The sequence below is a fragment of the Seriola aureovittata genome, chromosome 21 (genome assembly GCF_021018895.1).
Source record: "Seriola aureovittata isolate HTS-2021-v1 ecotype China chromosome 21, ASM2101889v1, whole genome shotgun sequence".
Lineage (NCBI taxonomy): Eukaryota > Metazoa > Chordata > Actinopteri > Carangiformes > Carangidae > Seriola > Seriola aureovittata.
The window spans coordinates 11,934,088-11,951,494 of NC_079384.1; the positions used below are offsets into that span (position 1 = coordinate 11,934,088).

At 41.9% G+C, this 17,407-nt stretch overlaps 1 protein-coding gene across 3 annotated transcripts in view; it reads right to left on the bottom strand.

Moving 5' to 3' along the window:
* LOC130161981 (zinc finger MIZ domain-containing protein 1-like) overlaps nt 1–17,407 on the bottom strand; it is a 113,922-nt gene that overhangs the window by 18,492 nt on the left and 78,023 nt on the right. Inside the window, exons 4-5 of one of the 3 annotated variants that reach the window (XM_056365394.1) lie at nt 16,854–16,967; nt 11,769–11,874 (exon numbers count right to left, since the gene is read on the bottom strand). In XM_056365394.1, coding sequence (XP_056221369.1) covers nt 11,769–11,874; nt 16,854–16,967 — 220 coding nt within the window. Of the gene's footprint in view, nt 1–1,725; nt 1,750–5,564; nt 5,679–11,768; nt 11,875–16,853; nt 16,968–17,407 lie in introns of those variants that run through there. The other 2 variants (XM_056365396.1, XM_056365397.1) reach the window with 2 other exon arrangements.

A 17,407-nucleotide genomic window follows, 5' to 3' on the forward strand; every position in this document is an offset into this window, starting at 1 on the left:
CAACTTGAACTGAAAAGTCAGGCGTGCGTGATCACATAGTGATAATGTAACTTGACTTAATGCAGACTTGATCCTTATCTTATTCTTTTGTCTTCTTCCCTTGCTCTTATTTTTGTTACCTTTAATTCTACATCCTTACTTCTTGTTTTATCCTGCATTTTCTTAAGGTTTTTACAGTTGCTACACAAATAAAGTTTTTCTCTGTTATGGACTGCTCAAATCACATTTTAGGAGTTTGCTATCCTATTTTCATTATATACGGAAATGAGTATATGCATTTGAAAACAGTCAGCAAAAATGTAATTAAGGAGCTGAAACTTTTTTTTACCTTACACAAGATAAATTAGTACAAGCTCTGAAATGAGATTGGCTAAAAGATGCCCCTTTCACCTGTCCACACTGCTCTGTAAGGCAAACTGCACCAGCACAGAGTGTGTTATTAACCATACACTTCTGCAACCAGATTATCAGATGAGCAGACCTGCAAAGAAGCGGCTTATTGGAGCCAGACTGTTTCCCCGAGCAACAGGCTGCTATTAATGAAGGCCCAGCCTTAAGCTCTTGTCTACAATGATACTAATTAGGCACAGAGCAGATGTGCCCAGACTAGTGCCCACCTCAGGGTGCTGGGCAGGGCCGGTAGTGTCACGGCGGCATACGCTGGTGGCTGATTCACCTGTGACCTTCTCACAGTGGGCCTGGTGTCAAAGCCTCCCTTTAGAAGTACAGTAGAAACAGACACTGGAGGAGCCTGGGTCGAGTCCTGGCACCCCTCTAGGCTCATTAGAGTCATCCATATGTGCAACAAATCAGGATTTGAATAAATAGCATCCTCATCATGAACACTCTGGCCAAATCTGAACAATGAGACTTCATTCACTTCTCTGAGCAAGCTGAGATCAGAACATCTCTGTGCATACATTATGTATGGCCTTAGGCAGACTTCATAAAACAATATACATTTTGCAGGTAATGTGTATGTTTTCATTTTCCCTTACACGTCTCGTTGCTTCAAATTGGATTTCTTTTGGTTTTTAAATCTATTTTATAGTGTATATAACGTTTTTAATTTATTTCATTCAGTCTTATTATCTTTGCCCATATACAAATAACATTAAAATCTATATCACTTTCACATATCTTTGCATATTCCATTTTTTTTTTGCCATTCTATACAGAAGTATTGAAACTGATACTGATACTTGCTTTTGTTCACTGTAAATAACAAGCCATTTGCTATATTCTCAACTATGCTTGTTGTCCCAGTTTCCTTACAGTGATCATTAAACTTTCATCACTTTATTCTGACTCCGACACAAGCTTTGTTCACAACTTCTGCTAACTGCTGTTTCACCGAAATGGAAAAGTGGGGGTGTAATTAACATGCAAGTCACCAAGAGGAGCAGGGTGTAAACTTAAGATTCATAATGCCTTCGATGAACAGCCGAGAACATCAGTGTTGAATTATGACCGCAGGCAGGATGATGAAACGACATGTGTGACATGCTTCATACCGTGGAACTCAAACAGACAAACACAACAGCAGCCATGTAGCTTTTTCTAAATGACCAACCAAAAATGATGTCATTCCGACGTACAGCACAGTATGTCGACACAGTTCAGCGTGAGGACATAATGCATGAGGGACTGTGATGGGGATGGTTGGGTTGGATTCAGCCAGTGTTTATGGGTTTTCTGTGCAGCACTTCAACACACAGCAGGTACCTGAGTCAGACTGACACCTCCTGCAGCAGCTGGTTTCTGTAGGGTTCAAATTTTACATTTTTACTGAACTTTACAAACATTTCTAAGATATGCAGTGAATGACAACAGACATTTCATTAGGACTCGCTCCTGTGTTCATACAAACTTGTGAGGTGGCTGGATGGTTGGGAACTCTATCAGGTTGTAATTCGCCTTGCAGAGAATGACTGAACTTACTTATCTTGAAAGAAACAAAATTATGGATATAATGGAATTGAAACAAAAAACTTTTTTTTAAAAATAGTTTTACTGTGCCATGGTACAAAATGACGATAATATCCAGTGCAGGTAGTTTAAGGATTTTTGCTGCTATGAATGCTAAAAAGTATTATTATTTGTTATTGTTTTTATTCCGATTAATGAACATGCTCTTTTCTATCACTATTGATCACATGTGACTAGAAGTGTAAGTAGGTTTCAGCAGTTCATCTTTGCAGACACTGAAAGGTGTGTCATTTGCGCTTCAGGCCTGTGAAAGAGGAATTAAGTTCTATTGATGAATCTCTGCTGTTCACCTATAGAGGTCGATAGAGGTAACAGATTACTTAATGCCCCTTTAATGCGCTGCTTCATCATCGACCAACACTGTGTCACCCGTAGGTGCTTCCTCACATTATCGTTGGTGTCTCTTCACCAGTTACAGAAGCAGATCTCCCTCCCTGCTTTCAGACTGTCTGAGCGACACGTATACAGGATCGGGTGAACGCCTTTACTCCCTTTCTGCAGAAGGTAACTCGCTCTCAGATCAAGTCAGGAGCTTTCCACTGCTCTACACTCTGACACCTAATCCACAGCTGACAAAAAAAAAAGATAGAAAAAAAAAGAAGTAGGATTTTTTTCACCTTCAGGATTGATCACGAATTAAGATCAAATAACAGCGCTCCCACTGAAGTCTGCGTTTGGTTGCTGTTGTTTGTTCTCTTAAGGACTTACATTTAGAAAAACAAGTAGGCGGACGTGCTCGTGTCCCCCTTTGATGTGAGGAGGAAAAAAAAGAGGAAATGTTCCACCTACGGTTACACCTGGCATTTCAGTGCAATTTTAAACCTCGGTTTATCAAAGACCACATCGCACTTTTTGTGACAAATTCATACGACTGCTCTCTTCTCTACGGCTTTGAAGCACGCTGGGGTTTTCTTTTTTTCTTCACCAAAACTTCTTCAATTTCACCACGTCACTGGATTTTCATATTAACTTCCAGTGAAGCAGGGCTATTTGAGCTTCGTTAAAAATAGCATTATACATGGTTCACTGGTGCTGACCCAGACTGTCCTTAATTACAATCACAATTTAAAACCTGATCTTTGCAGGATCCAGTATCAAATGTGATCAAAATCCTATTTTGGATTTGATTGGATGATCAAAAAAAAAAATAGCTGGATATTCTTTCATTAAAGTCACATGAAAAGAGCCCGCATGTTTTGCAAGTACACAAACGGCATCAGCTGCCCCTGCATTGGCGAATGCTGTTATTCTGATTTGGGACTTTATGGAGAAAGTTCAAAGAAAAAGGTCAGTGCAATTTCACAGCTTGGTGGTTAAAGAAAAAACCATCTCCAAAACGGAGAACAAGAGATTCAGTGAAGATGACAAAACAACAGTAATGAATAGTTGGAACTGTGGACTACTGTACAGGAAGCCAGACATCTCTTTACCAACACCGCCTGTTGCAAAACCTCTCTTGTCTTAGCATGTTGGGAACAGTCCCTCAGACACATTTTAGGAAGAAGAAAAAACAATCATAATCGCCCAAACCGGGACTTAACTGTGCAGCTAAACAAAACCCTTCTCAGTGGACCGGAAGCAAAGCGAATAATAAGGAAGCCAACTCGCCAGAATATGATTCTCAAGTGAGGTCAGGAGAGGAAATAAGTACACCAGCTGACTTTCTGTCTCAACAGAAACTCATTCATTAAAGGAATATGCCACCCAAAATTCATCTGTTGTTTCAAAAGTGGCTCTGAAAAGTTTGCAACTTATCAAAATGTCATGTTGTGCACTTCTCCATCATTGCTCTGTTGCTCTGGTCAGTGCGATCTACCAATGGGTGTTTGGGTACGAGTGGAGATTTTAGATGAAAGAGTGCGTCGGATGTAGTTTATTTAGCTGTGAAGTGACATTAACATATGGATCGACGATTGAGACGTGGGTTGTGCTGCAGGACGGGCTTGAGAGGTTTCTATGGACGTTTGGAAGCTACAAAGCTTTCAGAGCCACATTTTAAGCACAGACAGATTGTATTTGATAAGATTTCTGATAGTAGTTTTCAGCATGAACAAAACAGATGCTTGTTAGCATCTCAGTGCAGTAAAATGTCTGAAAATTAAACCTGTTGCTCCGGTTCAAAAAAAAAAAAACAAAAAAACTCAGAATACGACGCGACCATGAGAAACATTGAATCACTCAAACCAGTGAATTCCTACATTGGGGAAAATCTGTGCGTGTCTCTGCAGAGAGTCTGGCTGGTTGTGCTGTGTGGCACCAAGGGGAGTGGGGTGTGATAAACTGCCAAGAGTCTCGCGGAAAACGCCGCCTCAAGTAGGTCAGCTCGACTCAGAGAGATAATCAAGGCCGTTTTGACCCCTTCTGTGTGAGCTGTAAGTGGGTCAAATGCAGCAGTCAGCTGTTGCAACTCTATCACGGAGGGCGCTGCGAGGCACTCGTCATACTGTCAAACCCCATTCCGTTAGTTTAAGACGTGGCAGGGTGCCTGCCTGCACCCACCAAGCCCCCCCAGGGGTGAAATAATATGAAGTTCCTCTCAGCAGCAGTAGCAGCAGCAGCAGATCCACCTTCCCTCTTGTCACTGAATACACCCCCTGCAAACTCAACCCTCTTTAACTGTTGTCTCCTCCTTTTGACAGCTCACAGCTTCGCCGCTCTGTCCTATTCACAGTGACACAGACTCCCCCTCCGTAACCCCCTCCATGTCTAGAATGCCACCCGCATTTCAACCAGACTAACTCCAGCAATGTCCCTGCTTATTGCTCACTCTTCACTTCACAGAAAAAAAAGGGGGACTCATGTGTCTAGAAACACTTTTGAGCATGAATCTGCAACAGCAGAACAAAGGCGATACAGGGCAGCCTTAATCTCTGCACTACTGAAGCCAGCAGCTATTTTAAAGCTCTTTCTCTGTGTCTCTCTATCCCTCCCACCTTCCTCTCTCCTCTCTAACATTCTTCCTCTCCCCCCCACCCTCCCTCTTCCCCCTTGTTTCCCTCGGTGTCTCAGGGCAGCAGCTTCTCTCTGTTTTCCTCTCCTCTCTCCCTGCGTGTCCAGTGACTGACTGCACAATACACATCAATTATTCATGGCTGCTCTCTCTGTTTCGCAGGCAAAACCAATCACAGATGGAGTCATTGCTAATGGGCTCCTGCTGTACTTGCCACCGGCTTCTTTGCACTCAAGCAACAAATACCCCAGAGACAATGAGAGGAAAAACAGGGATAAGCTGTAAAGAAAAAAAAAAAAAAAAAAAGAAAAAACAGGCAACTTCGTACAGCACCAACAGCCATGAGGAGAACAGGAGGACACACACGTTTTTCGTCAGAGAAGAAGAAAGGTACGTATCGTCACAAATAATTTAGCAAAAATCAGGAGCCGGCTCCTGCAGCAGTAAAGGGTTAAAGACAGAGAGGGGCTGGGGAGAGGAGGGGGGGGGGGGGGGGGGGGGGGGGGGGGGGGGGGGGGGCAGGGGGAGAGAGAAAGAGGGAGAGAGGGTGGGGGTGGGGTGGGGTGGGGGGGTGACAGGACAGGCAGAGAGGGAGAGAGAGAGAACCAAATGCTTATCTCCTCACCTCGGATGTATGCAGCTGTTATTGATGTATCTTCTTTTTCTGTCTAGTGATCCATTGCTTGCTCTCCCAATACACACATCACACAGAAGCAGCCACAGCCACTTCGCCAGAAGGGAGAGAGGGAGGGGAGGGGAGGGGATGGGATGGGAGGGGAGGGGAGGGGAGGGGAGGGGAGGAGGGGAGGGGAGGAGAGGGAAAAAAAAAAAAAAATGCAGGCAGCTCACATTTCAAACTTGCAAAGGGGGGTGGTGCCTAATGTGCTAGACAGCCTGTATCTTGGCCTGGGTCCAGAGCGACGAGTAAAAGAAGCCTCAATCAATTCATTTAAAGCAACATTTGTTATGCTATGCACCGCAAGTGCTGCAGAAAAGCGGCGATAGCAGCGGTTCAGGTGGGTACATTAAGCAGTGATTTCAGCCCCCAAACCTTGTCTTTGCATACAGTCGACTTAATCCATCAAACTAGTCATTGTAATTAAGGAGCATGGAGGACGAGGAGGAGAAGGGAGGAGGGAGGAGGAAGAGGCTGGGTATTGTGGCTTCCTGATGCGCAGAGGGTGGAATCAGAGAGGGAGGGGCCAATTAGACCACATTTGTCTATCAGCACACACGAGCCCGAGTTAAGCTTTTGGAGAAACAATTACACACCTAGAAAACACGTAAACTGTGGGCAGACACGCCACCTGAGGCAGTCTGGAGCATCTATTGTCATCTGCAAATAAAAGTACTTGCACTCACCAGCAGCGAGTCAATTCAGGTGTTAAATTAGTGCAACTCATCTGTGGCTAAAATACAATAATACGCATTTAATTAGAGGCGCGAGCTACAATTTAAATTAATATTAATGTGCAAACATCTGATTTTGTTGCGCAGTAAATTACAGAGCCATATGGAGTGGCTGAAGACACCACCAATCACCCCCCCCCCCCACCCCCACTGCCGCAGACATGATAAGTGGTACAACTAAGGGAGGAAGGACAGACAAGCTGAACAGCTCTTATCTCTGGTCTCTCCTGTCTGTATTTGCTCTCCTGGTATTTACTATCAGCTGAGTGCACGGTGGGTGACTTACAGCCCTGCACCCCTCCTGCAAGTTAACACATCAATCATAGCCGACTGGAAGACTTCACATACAGTCATCATATGGTATAAAACACAAGAATTGTCCAAAGTGGACACAGTGTAGATTTACAGCTTTTGTGACATTCATATATTTCTAAGAATCAGGTGCACACACAGTACACAGCCTTTAACATTATAAACCCTGGTGTGAAAAGTGGTGGGTCCAGCTGTTTATTTTAAATCCATGTAACTGTATTTCATATATTCTGGCAAGGATCCAATTGCACTGAATTTTGGAAAAGTAATGTATGTAAAATGATGCACATTACATTTAAAATCTTTCCATTTGATGTAACGGTGAAGGTGTAAAAACACAGTGGCTCGAGTTTGAATAAAGTGACACGCAGCTTTATTAAAATGATGCCACACAATTATAAAAAAAAAAATGTTTTCCAGAGGTTTGATCACAACAAGAATGAATGAATCACTCATATGAACTCATCTTATTCAGAATATCTATTTTTCAGGTAGAGTCATAGACCTCCGGCGGTTATAATGCATGCCACAAGTAGAAGTAAAGTTATACGTTTATGCAGTAGGTGGAGTAAGTGAACACTCACTCGTGTGTTGGACTAAAATAAGAGCAGACACCACTTGAGGAGCCACGGCTCATCGCCTCATATCTCTCTGAAATTACACTTCCAATTCTGTCTTAAATCTGCATCTATATCAGATTAACAAATGCCTGTGTATTTCTTAAATACAGTGTTTAATTTGATCCAATTCCTGCTGACAGACACACACGGTCTAGGCCACCAACAATGCTTTTAGAGTCTGTGTTATTTTCTATTTAGGAAAAGCCACAGCTAAACTATATGTTGAAATACACCAAGAGAAGAGACAAAACATGTTGGTGAGGAAAGCTCTGAGAAGAGAAATTACAGCCCTGCAGGCCTCTCTCTCTCTGTGTGTGTGTGTGTGTGTGTGTGTGTCTGACCCCTGTATTGTGTGGAGAATCTGAGACCTTTCCACAGCTCGGTGGCAACATGTCTGACCTCCGTGTGTTAAGCACCACTTCACTGGAAGGCTCGGTAAAAGCTGCTGTATGATCAGCTCTTCAGGCAACAGTTTAGAGGAAATGTACATTATATTTGCACTCAGGCATAATAAAGAAATCAACTACTTCAGTGTAAAGTGTAAAAGTTTTATGACACACTTGAAAATGTTTATCTTAACCTTAACTGTTTTCTTTTTTCTTTCTTTGAAATAGGTAAGACTTTCTGCCTCAAGAATCTCCATTTAAAAAGAAAAATCAATATCTTGAAATACATTAGTTACTGGCTTTGAGATAAAGCTGCTCTTTCCTTTTACCTGAAGACAGTTATTCAACTGTTCAGTTGCATTTGACAAAAAAAAAGATGGATTGAGATGTACATGCAGATTGTAGATCTGACGGCTCCATTATGAGGGATATTCTAGATAGATACCTAATCTGTATGTACAACTGCAAACAAACGCAACATCCCCTCCTACGCAGGCTTATGCTTCTTCATGCTTGAACTAGTTGGAAAACTGAGAAACCACCTTCTGTAATCTCATCATGAAACTCCCACTGTCAAAAAAAAAAAAAAAAAAACACCCCCCAAAAAAAAACACCAAACAAGATGAAACAAAGGACGAAAACTGTGCTGCTTAATTCATTTATTTTTTTTCTCATGCTGACACTGTTAACTGCAAGCCACAGCGGATCAAACCTGAAAATGGGTCCTGCATGTGTAAAAACAAGTGTAGAGACAACCCAGGCTGACAGAGCGAGAGCTGAAGCCCAACCAATTACATGCTGAATAGCTGGTTTACCAGGCATTTGTTACATGAGAGAATGAACGGCTCGAGGAGCTGAAAAACTTAAGGCTGCCTCTGCTCCCCCGCCGCCGCCGCCCCACCTCCTCCTCCTTCTGCTTTATAAGTTGGTGCCTCCTTTCACTCTTTAGAGCTGAGGAATTCCAAGAGCTTGCTGAAGCGCAAACAATCGGGAATGTGCCACTCTGACCCTCTTGGAGGAAAAATCGTGATTAAGCGTTTTGTCGACTCTCTCGAACCAGACTGAACCACTACAGTTGTGCAGGAGGGGTGTGACACTGATGAAATAGGCCTAACAGGGCTTGTAATGTACCCCTGTGATGGAGAGAGAGAGAGGGAGGGAGAGAAAGAGAGAGAGAGAGGGGGGGAGGCCCTGATGAGTTTATCCACACCGAGCGAGCGATCTCCGTGCTTTGATGTCACCACAGCTCTACGTGCGTGGCTTTGCCCTGCGGTAAGACAGTCCAAGTAATCACAGATTAATAGAGCAGGCTAATCTCATTCACAAAGAGGTCACTACTAGCAGACAGACGCCCCTCCCCCTCAGTTCTGCCTGAGCATTGTGGGCCGCCTGCAAAAAAAAAAAAAAAAAAAAAGGCAAAAGGGACTACAACTGGCCAATCCCCGTGAGTACATCTATTAAAGAGATCAGTAGCACAGTTCACTAAAGCACACTGTGAGTAGAGTAGAGTTTTCCAGTCTGTTAGAGAGACACTTAATACACAACAAACACTACCTAAAGCTCTAAACTGCTCACTTTGCTGAAATCCAGATTTATATATGCTAACTGATAAAATCAATAGGAAGTAATAATGAAGTTTTCCTCAGGCGAGAAGATCCATATTACTGCTATCATTAGGATCAAGCTCTGTGTCTCTGGGTTTTGCCCTTATAAGCTTTTTCTGAGAAAAAAAAACAAACTAATACCTTAAACTGTCGGAAGCGTTTCATGATGAATCAATTTGTCAAAGCTACAACCTGTTTCAGCTGTAAGTTGACTGTGAACATTGATTTCCTACTGCTGAAATCAGCTCTGCCCTCCTCTCAGCACAACCCCCCCCCCCCCAACCCCCCCAACCCCCCCAATTTGCTCCCATGTTCAGGAGAGAGGAATTTAGATGACATAACAGAAATGTAATAGCTGCAGCACGCCGCATGTCAGAGCCAAGACAAGTTAGGCCTGGTTAAAATGGGACAGCAAATCTGATTTACTTATTAGCGCTCATCCATTGACCTAATGTCCTCTGTTTTCAGACAGCCCCCCTCATAACCGCCAGAGATCCCCCCACCCTCTCCTTTAAACCTTGCTTTTCAGAGCCGATTACAAGATGTGTGATGTGACTGAGTGGAACGGTGGTTATGAGAGAAAGATTTGGCTTCAAATGCTCCCTGGACACCTTGCCTGCTTTGAAAACTCCCAGGGTTTGGCCGACACGAGCCCCTTTTGTTAGCAGAGATAAGGAACAAATATAAGGGAACAGTTTCTTCCTGTCTTATCCAGAACATTAAAAAAGCTTGTTTTGACCATCACACTGTGTTTATGACAAAGCTGAGAGTTTCAAAAGGGCTTTCAGCTGTGAGCAGAAACATCATCTTGAATCATGTTCAGCAAATCTGTGAGATTTGGTTAAATGACTTATCGTTAAAACAACATTATGCAGAGGACGCTGCATTCAATCAAACATGACATTCACCTCATCCCATGTCCCCTCCGCACAGATTGGTTTTCAGCTCTTTCAAAAGTCTCCCCAGTGAACGGCGGACACTGACCCCGCCGCCATGCCGGCCCCATCATGTGACACGCTCCCTACCCTGTCGCTCAGCAACGGCCCCCGCTGGATGTCGGGGAGCGGGTCCCTCCCCTGGGGCCCTGTGGGAGTGTCGTTTAAGAGCCATCTCCCTCGGCCGCCTGAGAGGGCTTCCTCTCCGCCTTAACAGCCTCTTCGACTGGGGCCTCAACTCTTGAAGAGCTTCTGGGAGCTTTGCAGGAGAAAGTCTCCGCAGCGGTTTCCACTGACTCTATCCCTCTCTTTACAGGCCTCTCCTCTCAAAATATTTATGCATATATAGGTACATAATTGTCCATTAAATGCACTTTGGGATTCTGCCTAAACTCAAGTACTTGCCACTTTCCAAATGACTACTGTTGCAGGAAATTATTCAGACAGAGAATCAATTGGCAATCTTATCTAAGCCCATAAAGTAGGGCCTGAGATTTGATTTAGGATTAAGTAGAATTAGAACATTTGGTGGTGTAAGTTAATTGCAGGCGGAGAGTGATTCCCCTCCTGTGGCTGACACAAGAGTGACATTGCATGATATGAAGCCTCACATAACCACATATAAAACCATGAACTCCATAAATCAGAAAAAGGCAAACACAAGTGAAAATTCAAACAAGATGTGGCTCCGACTTTGATGTCCTAGGCGACTTAAGACGGCTCAGCGGAGAAGCCGAGCACACAGAAGCAATTGCACAACCCCCGTTTTTTTTTTTCTCCGCGTAACCCAAGACAGGTGGAAACCACAAATCAAAAACTGTAAAAGAGCACAAAATATTCCCGTTATCTTCCCAAGCTGCTGACAGCCTATACATCTTCATTCCCGTCGTGCCTCAGCATGCTTTTTTTCCCCGCCAGCTTGATAACAACATTTAGCAGTCTACATCCGTCCCAATCATCTATCACGGTACCCAGATGACGGAGATGTATGAAAACAGGAACTCATCATCACCGATACAGTAGTTTTTTTTGTCGTGTGTGACAAATGGAAGATTCTGCTGTGTGCACTTTGTCTGAAACTCGGGAGAGGAAAATACAGATGTAGTTCTCCCTTTTGTGGACAAGTTTGGAAGTGAGATGTGACGTGAAGAAGTGAAAGTTTATGCAGATATTAGAGGGAGATGCTTAATGTTCAGTGAGGTTGAAAAAGGAAAAGGTATTTCGCATTGTTATTTAAAATAGAGATGCTTGGTTTATGATTCAGAGAGGAATAAAACAATCGACGGCCATCATTTGTCTCTTTTAATCTTCGCAAGAAACTAACAAATAATCAAGTTAAAGTGTAAGACATGAATTCATACATGTGCCAGTGACCATTTGGCATACTTGATTCGCTGTCCAAAACAGTAACTTCTCTGGATTATCGGGATCTTCTACGGTCTACGGTAGCAAAGGGTGGGTGTTGTGAAAAGATGCCAAAAATGCAGACAGGAACTTTGAGCCCGGACAGGCCAGCATGGCCAGATGGCCTGAGACGGCGGTTGAGAAAACTCTGGTCTTACCTGCTGATTTTGGAGTGAACTTGTCCCTGTTGGCAGCGCACACGGCCAGGAGCCGATAGCCCAGGTCCAAGTCGAAGCCCTGCTGCGCTGCTACGCGGCTGACCACCTGAACACAATGACAGCATGCATCAGTCATTGAGGACAGTGTTGTATTCTATTGGGGTCTGAAGAATATTCCTGCTGAGGAAATAACTAATCACACATAGTTTTTCTAAGATAAAGCATTTTTAAGACATACAGGTCAGTAATAAAGACAAGAGGTCGATTAACATTACTGTAGGAAATGGTGCTTTTAGGATTTATGGCCAACATGATTTTATTGTAATTGCATTGTATTGTATCTGAGATATTCGTCAGGCAGGATTTGACAGTGCCTGATGAAGATCATTGCTGGGAGCTATTAGCACATTGTAAAGATCTTTTGTCGCACTCTTGCTTTAAGTTTGATTTTTGGTCCAGCATCTGTGAAGTGCTGGAGTGTGCTAGTTTTTGGAAGTTAAACTCAGTTATTATCTTTATTCTCTTAATTCCCAGGAACAGAAAAGCCAAATCTATGCTCACTAGTTCCAAGGCAGCACAAAGCTTTATTTCCAGAGCAAAAAAACTTTTTTTAATAAAAATCTGCATCTTATCACCTCAAATAAATATCGAGAGTTAGAGGTCTCATGTCCTGACAAGATTTAGAGAAGCTAAACTAACAAAGTGCATTCATCTCCAGCAGGCTGGACTCTCTCTCTTCTCTCTTGTCTGGTCTTTCCAAAAACACCCACTAGACAACTTCAGCTCATGCAGAATTCTACTGACAGAGTTCTAACCGGAACCAGAAGAACTGAATACGTCACTCCCCTTCTTCAATCTTTACACTGGCTACCAGTTACCTACAGAATAGATTTTAATGTGCTGCTAGAACCAAACAGGGTGAAGCTGCTTTTAGTTACTACACTGCACACAGACGGGACCGACTTCCCAATGATAAATGCGCCCCGACTCAAATCTAAATGAAAAACTCTGTTTTCCTGTGCTCATGACATGATTGGTTTCTCTACTGCACTTTTATTTCCTTTGCTGCATTTGGGACAACTTACAATTTATTGACTGCACCGTAACTGTAAATGTAAATGTAATTGTATTTCTGCTCTACTGTTATTATTGTCTATTTGCATTTCATTTTCATTTGTATCACTCATTTCATTGTATCCATTATGTCTTAATATCTCATTTTATTCTGGTTTTTCTTACTAATTCTATTGCTTATTGCTTCTATTCTATGTAAAGCTCTAAAATATGTTGTATAAATAAAGCTACTTTGCCTTGTCTTCAAATACATGTAATGACAGACCATCATGGGCTAGAGGTGCCAGATTTTTATTGTGCAGAACACACAAAACAAAAACAAATAGACCTAACAGTAATATAAACATCAATGATATTGTTCCGACATGGGTATTAAATTCTAATTTTTAAAAGATAGATAATTACATGTATAGATTATTTTAAAAAACATATTGAATACAGACCCATCCTGGAAGTTAAACACATCAGAGGACTGAACATTTTGTCTTGACATTTTCCCAGATTTTGGCTGTTACATAAGAGCGAAGTTTGGCAGCATCAAAGATCCATTTGAACTTAAGGGATAAAGTCCCTACAAGTTTAACAGTTCCATATGAGCCAGTGGACAGCAAGATGAGAAGAGAATGAGGCCCCAAGTGCATCGATGCCCACTGAGAGGAAACATTAAGAGAAACATCCACATGCCATAGGAGGCGATGTAAATCACCCTTATGTGGCACACGTTGCTTTGATTTACCATCGCCATTATCAGCTCAAAGAGAACCGCTCAATTCATTTAGACCTTCAGGACATACTAAGGCCTGTGTGGACCACACTGGGCCTCACTCAAGACAGATTCTTCTCCCTGCCTGGCTTTTCATAGCCGCGATCATGCTGTCACACTCCGAAGTTCAAGACAAGCCCTGAGGTAGTACAGCTGAACACTGCTGCCTGCACCATATCATTATCTTCTGTAAGTATAGTCTTGACGTGACACCAAAACAGTGTGTGTATATCTGGCCTTTATTTATAGGAATTGCCCATTAAGAAAAAGATATACGAGTATGGGCTGCCTAATTAGAATCTAAACTCGTGAGGGACATTTTGCTAAATGGTAATTCTAGTGTAAGAAGTTACAACAAGTAGTTCTAATTTCAGGACTTAAATTGTACACAGTCAGTGGAGTTGTGGTGGATTTTCTACTATAAAGCAAATATGTGCCTTTAAATCCAACATTTTATTTATTTGACAAATCCTATGAGCTTACCTTAACGCTCAGCTAATAAAAAAAAAAAGAACTTTGCTAGTCTTAAAAAAAAAACAGCCACCAAGGAGAGCAAAATTATTTTATTTTCCAGTTTAAAGTCCAGCTCCTATGAAACACTGTATGACTTTCACACTAGCAACAAGTCTACAGCCATGCTAACATCTCTGTGAGGCTGCACCTTGGCCCAGCAATGCTTTGAGCTAAATGTAACGTTAGCATGCTAACATACTCACAATGAAAATGCAAACAAATAAATACAGTTGAGGCTGATACTGTTAGAAAGAAAACCTGAAATAAGTAATGAAACTTTCTTTACTACGTTAGTCTATTTATTCAGTTTAATTTAGGAGTTAATAACAAAATGAGTTATTCTGACTCTTTACAGCTGATGGTCAAAGGCTTCATTTGGAGGTTGTAACATACACAGGTTTATATGCAATTTTTTTTCTTGTCTACCTATGAAAAATAGATTGAAATCTAATTAAGAACAATCAAGACCAGTGACCTTCAAACAAGTATAATAATTTCATGCCAAATGGTGCTTGAAAATGATCTATCTTGCATGAGATTGAATTAATCTAAAATAACGTGTGATAACATTACAACTTTACTGATTTGCCCTTTTTGCAGTGTGCATACTACAGTACAAAAACATCTTATCAAGCTATTTTTCCTTTCCCCATTGGCAGGTTGTTTTGTTTGATATCATAGCAAATTTCTCTTGATGACACAATATTTAGTTGTTTGTCTGATATCACCAAATGCCAATGCTGAGGCAGCACTGAGATACCAACATGCAGGCAACAGGGTGAAGTGTTTACCATTACAGTCTGAGAGCGGGTAATTTCACAATCACATCAGATTCTCTGTGCTCCCTCCCAGTGTGGTTCACGCCAAGGTCTATACAACCCATAAACTAAAAGGAAAAGCCTTGAGATTTTCACGGCAGGAAACAAATTGAATTGGCGAAATTGAGGAAAAGCCACCTGCTGCTGCACATTAAAGCAGTAACACAAACAATCACTTGAATGGAGGGATGTGTCACTGCGGTTTCACTGAGGTGATCAAGTGCAAATCTCTCGGGTTCCTTTGCCCGCTGTAGCTACGCTTGCTCGGCGTGGCTTACAAATAGCACCCAACACGAGCTATATGTATCTCTTATCTACTGCTGGAGGCAATATGGAAATGAGCATGTTAAGTATGGCCCAAGGTGACAGGTGAGTGACACATCCGCAGTCCATCCATTGTTCTGCTGACTGTGTGCTTGGCCCAAAATTTGTAGAAAATGGAGAATAATTCCTCTATTTAGCACCTCTCCTGTCTGCATTGACACTGAATAATTCTGAAGGGGGTTTTATTCAAGGAATACCCCATTAAAAATGAACTCATTTCAACCAGTACTCACCCCCTGTTGGTTTGAAAAGTGGCTCATCAGAGTGGTGTGTAGTTTGCTCCTTTGTTGGCAGACGGAGGCTGTAGTCAGCTTAGATTCAAAACAGTTACAATGGATCCCCAACATTATAAAAAAAAGACACCTCAGAACACTAATCTGCCTGTTCACCAAAATACAGCTAAAAAGTTTGTTGTTTAGCACCTTTAGCTGTTTACATTTCTTAGCAGCATAAGCTAGTAGTTGTTCAATGCTACAAATGTAAACAGCTAACCACACTAGCAACATATGCTGTGTAAGCTGTGTATTTAGGCATATGTTGGGTGATAAACCACCACTGCTGACCCTCTAAATGTTCAGCATGTTTCAAATACTATATATTGTCAAAAATATACCAAAATATGGCTAAATGGACAACTTCAAATCGTCGCTACTGCAGTTAGCTGTTTATCTTGTTGCTAGCTAGATAACAAACATAAACAGCTACCCATGCTAGCAACAAACAGAGGATCATTTTTGGTTAAAAAAAAAAGGCTAGATATAGGATTGACAGCGGACTACTGAGTGAGGAATGATTTGAGAAGTTTGTAGGGACATTTTGATACTGTTTCGAATCTGAGCTGACAGCTTTTGTCCTCCATGAGAGAGCAAGCAACAGACTTCTCAGGACCACCTTTCAGTCCTACAGGGGGTTAGTGTTCGACAAAATGCAAAACAGATTTATGGTGGGGTATTCCTTTGAATAGACACTGAACTTGAGAGTGTAAAGGAATTACATATTTACCTCTTTTGACAGTTTGGTGCAGCATTGCAGACAAACAGCTCTGCCCTCGATATGTATAATTAAAACTAGTCAAAATATGCAACCCTGCTTGCAAATTACTCTGGTGAATGTTTCAATTGCGGCCAAAATCTTTTCTTTGTTTACAGTATACGTCTCAAAACAGTCTAGTCTCTTTTTTTCAAATGTCATGGGATACTAATTATTCAATTAATCAAAAGCCCCCAGACATTTAAGTAGGGGAATTACGGGGTTTGAAACTGTATTTTCTTATGAGCACTGATTGCTTTGTGGTTTGAGGACGCTTTTGCACTCGTCCTTTTCGTGTTCCAGTGTGGCGATTTCATGAGCCACAGCACAAACTGTAACAGAAGCCACTATAAAGTGACTGAATCTTAGTAGTTTCCAGCAGCTCAAATGCTTTTTATTGTCCAGTGACCTCAGTGAAGATCAGGCAGCTAAACATTAGTTCTGTTGTATCCCTGAGGGAGTTATGAAAAGAGCCACTGCAGCAGTTGTTTTAGCGGCCTCCTCCTTGTCCTTGAACCTTTGAGTATGAGACAGCATAGGGAGAGAGGGGGGTGGGCAACTTACCGTTAGGCATCCCATCAGGCTTTGCTCGAAGGGACGCTGGAAGGCTCGGGGGTCACCACACCAGTCCAGCAGCTCGGTTGCTGCTGTTTGGAAATTTGCTGGATTTTGTAAGTGCTGTGGGGAAAAAGGAGAAAGATTTAGTCCAGAAACATTCAAAGGTCATAAGAATGTGAAAACAGAATAGAGATATTCTGAGGTACATATTAAGCTACCCAATAACTTATTTGTGGATAATGGATTAGTATAATAAGACAAGATGAGAAGGTGCTGGATAATTGGCTTGGGTTTTATTTTGTCATAAAACCAAGCTATGCCTCCATTGTTGTAAAATGTGTGCATATATCCAAAAACTAAAGATACCTCCAAACAACCCAAAACATTTAATTACATATGTGTTGTGTACAGGAAAATTGTATTTCTTTCTAATATAATAAAAAATAAAATAGTAATAAATTTGGTCCTGGCCTGCTAAAATGACAGTTTTGAAGTGATTTCATGGTCATTATGGGCATTAAACACTAGTACTAATACCACATAAACACATTTGCTTCAAT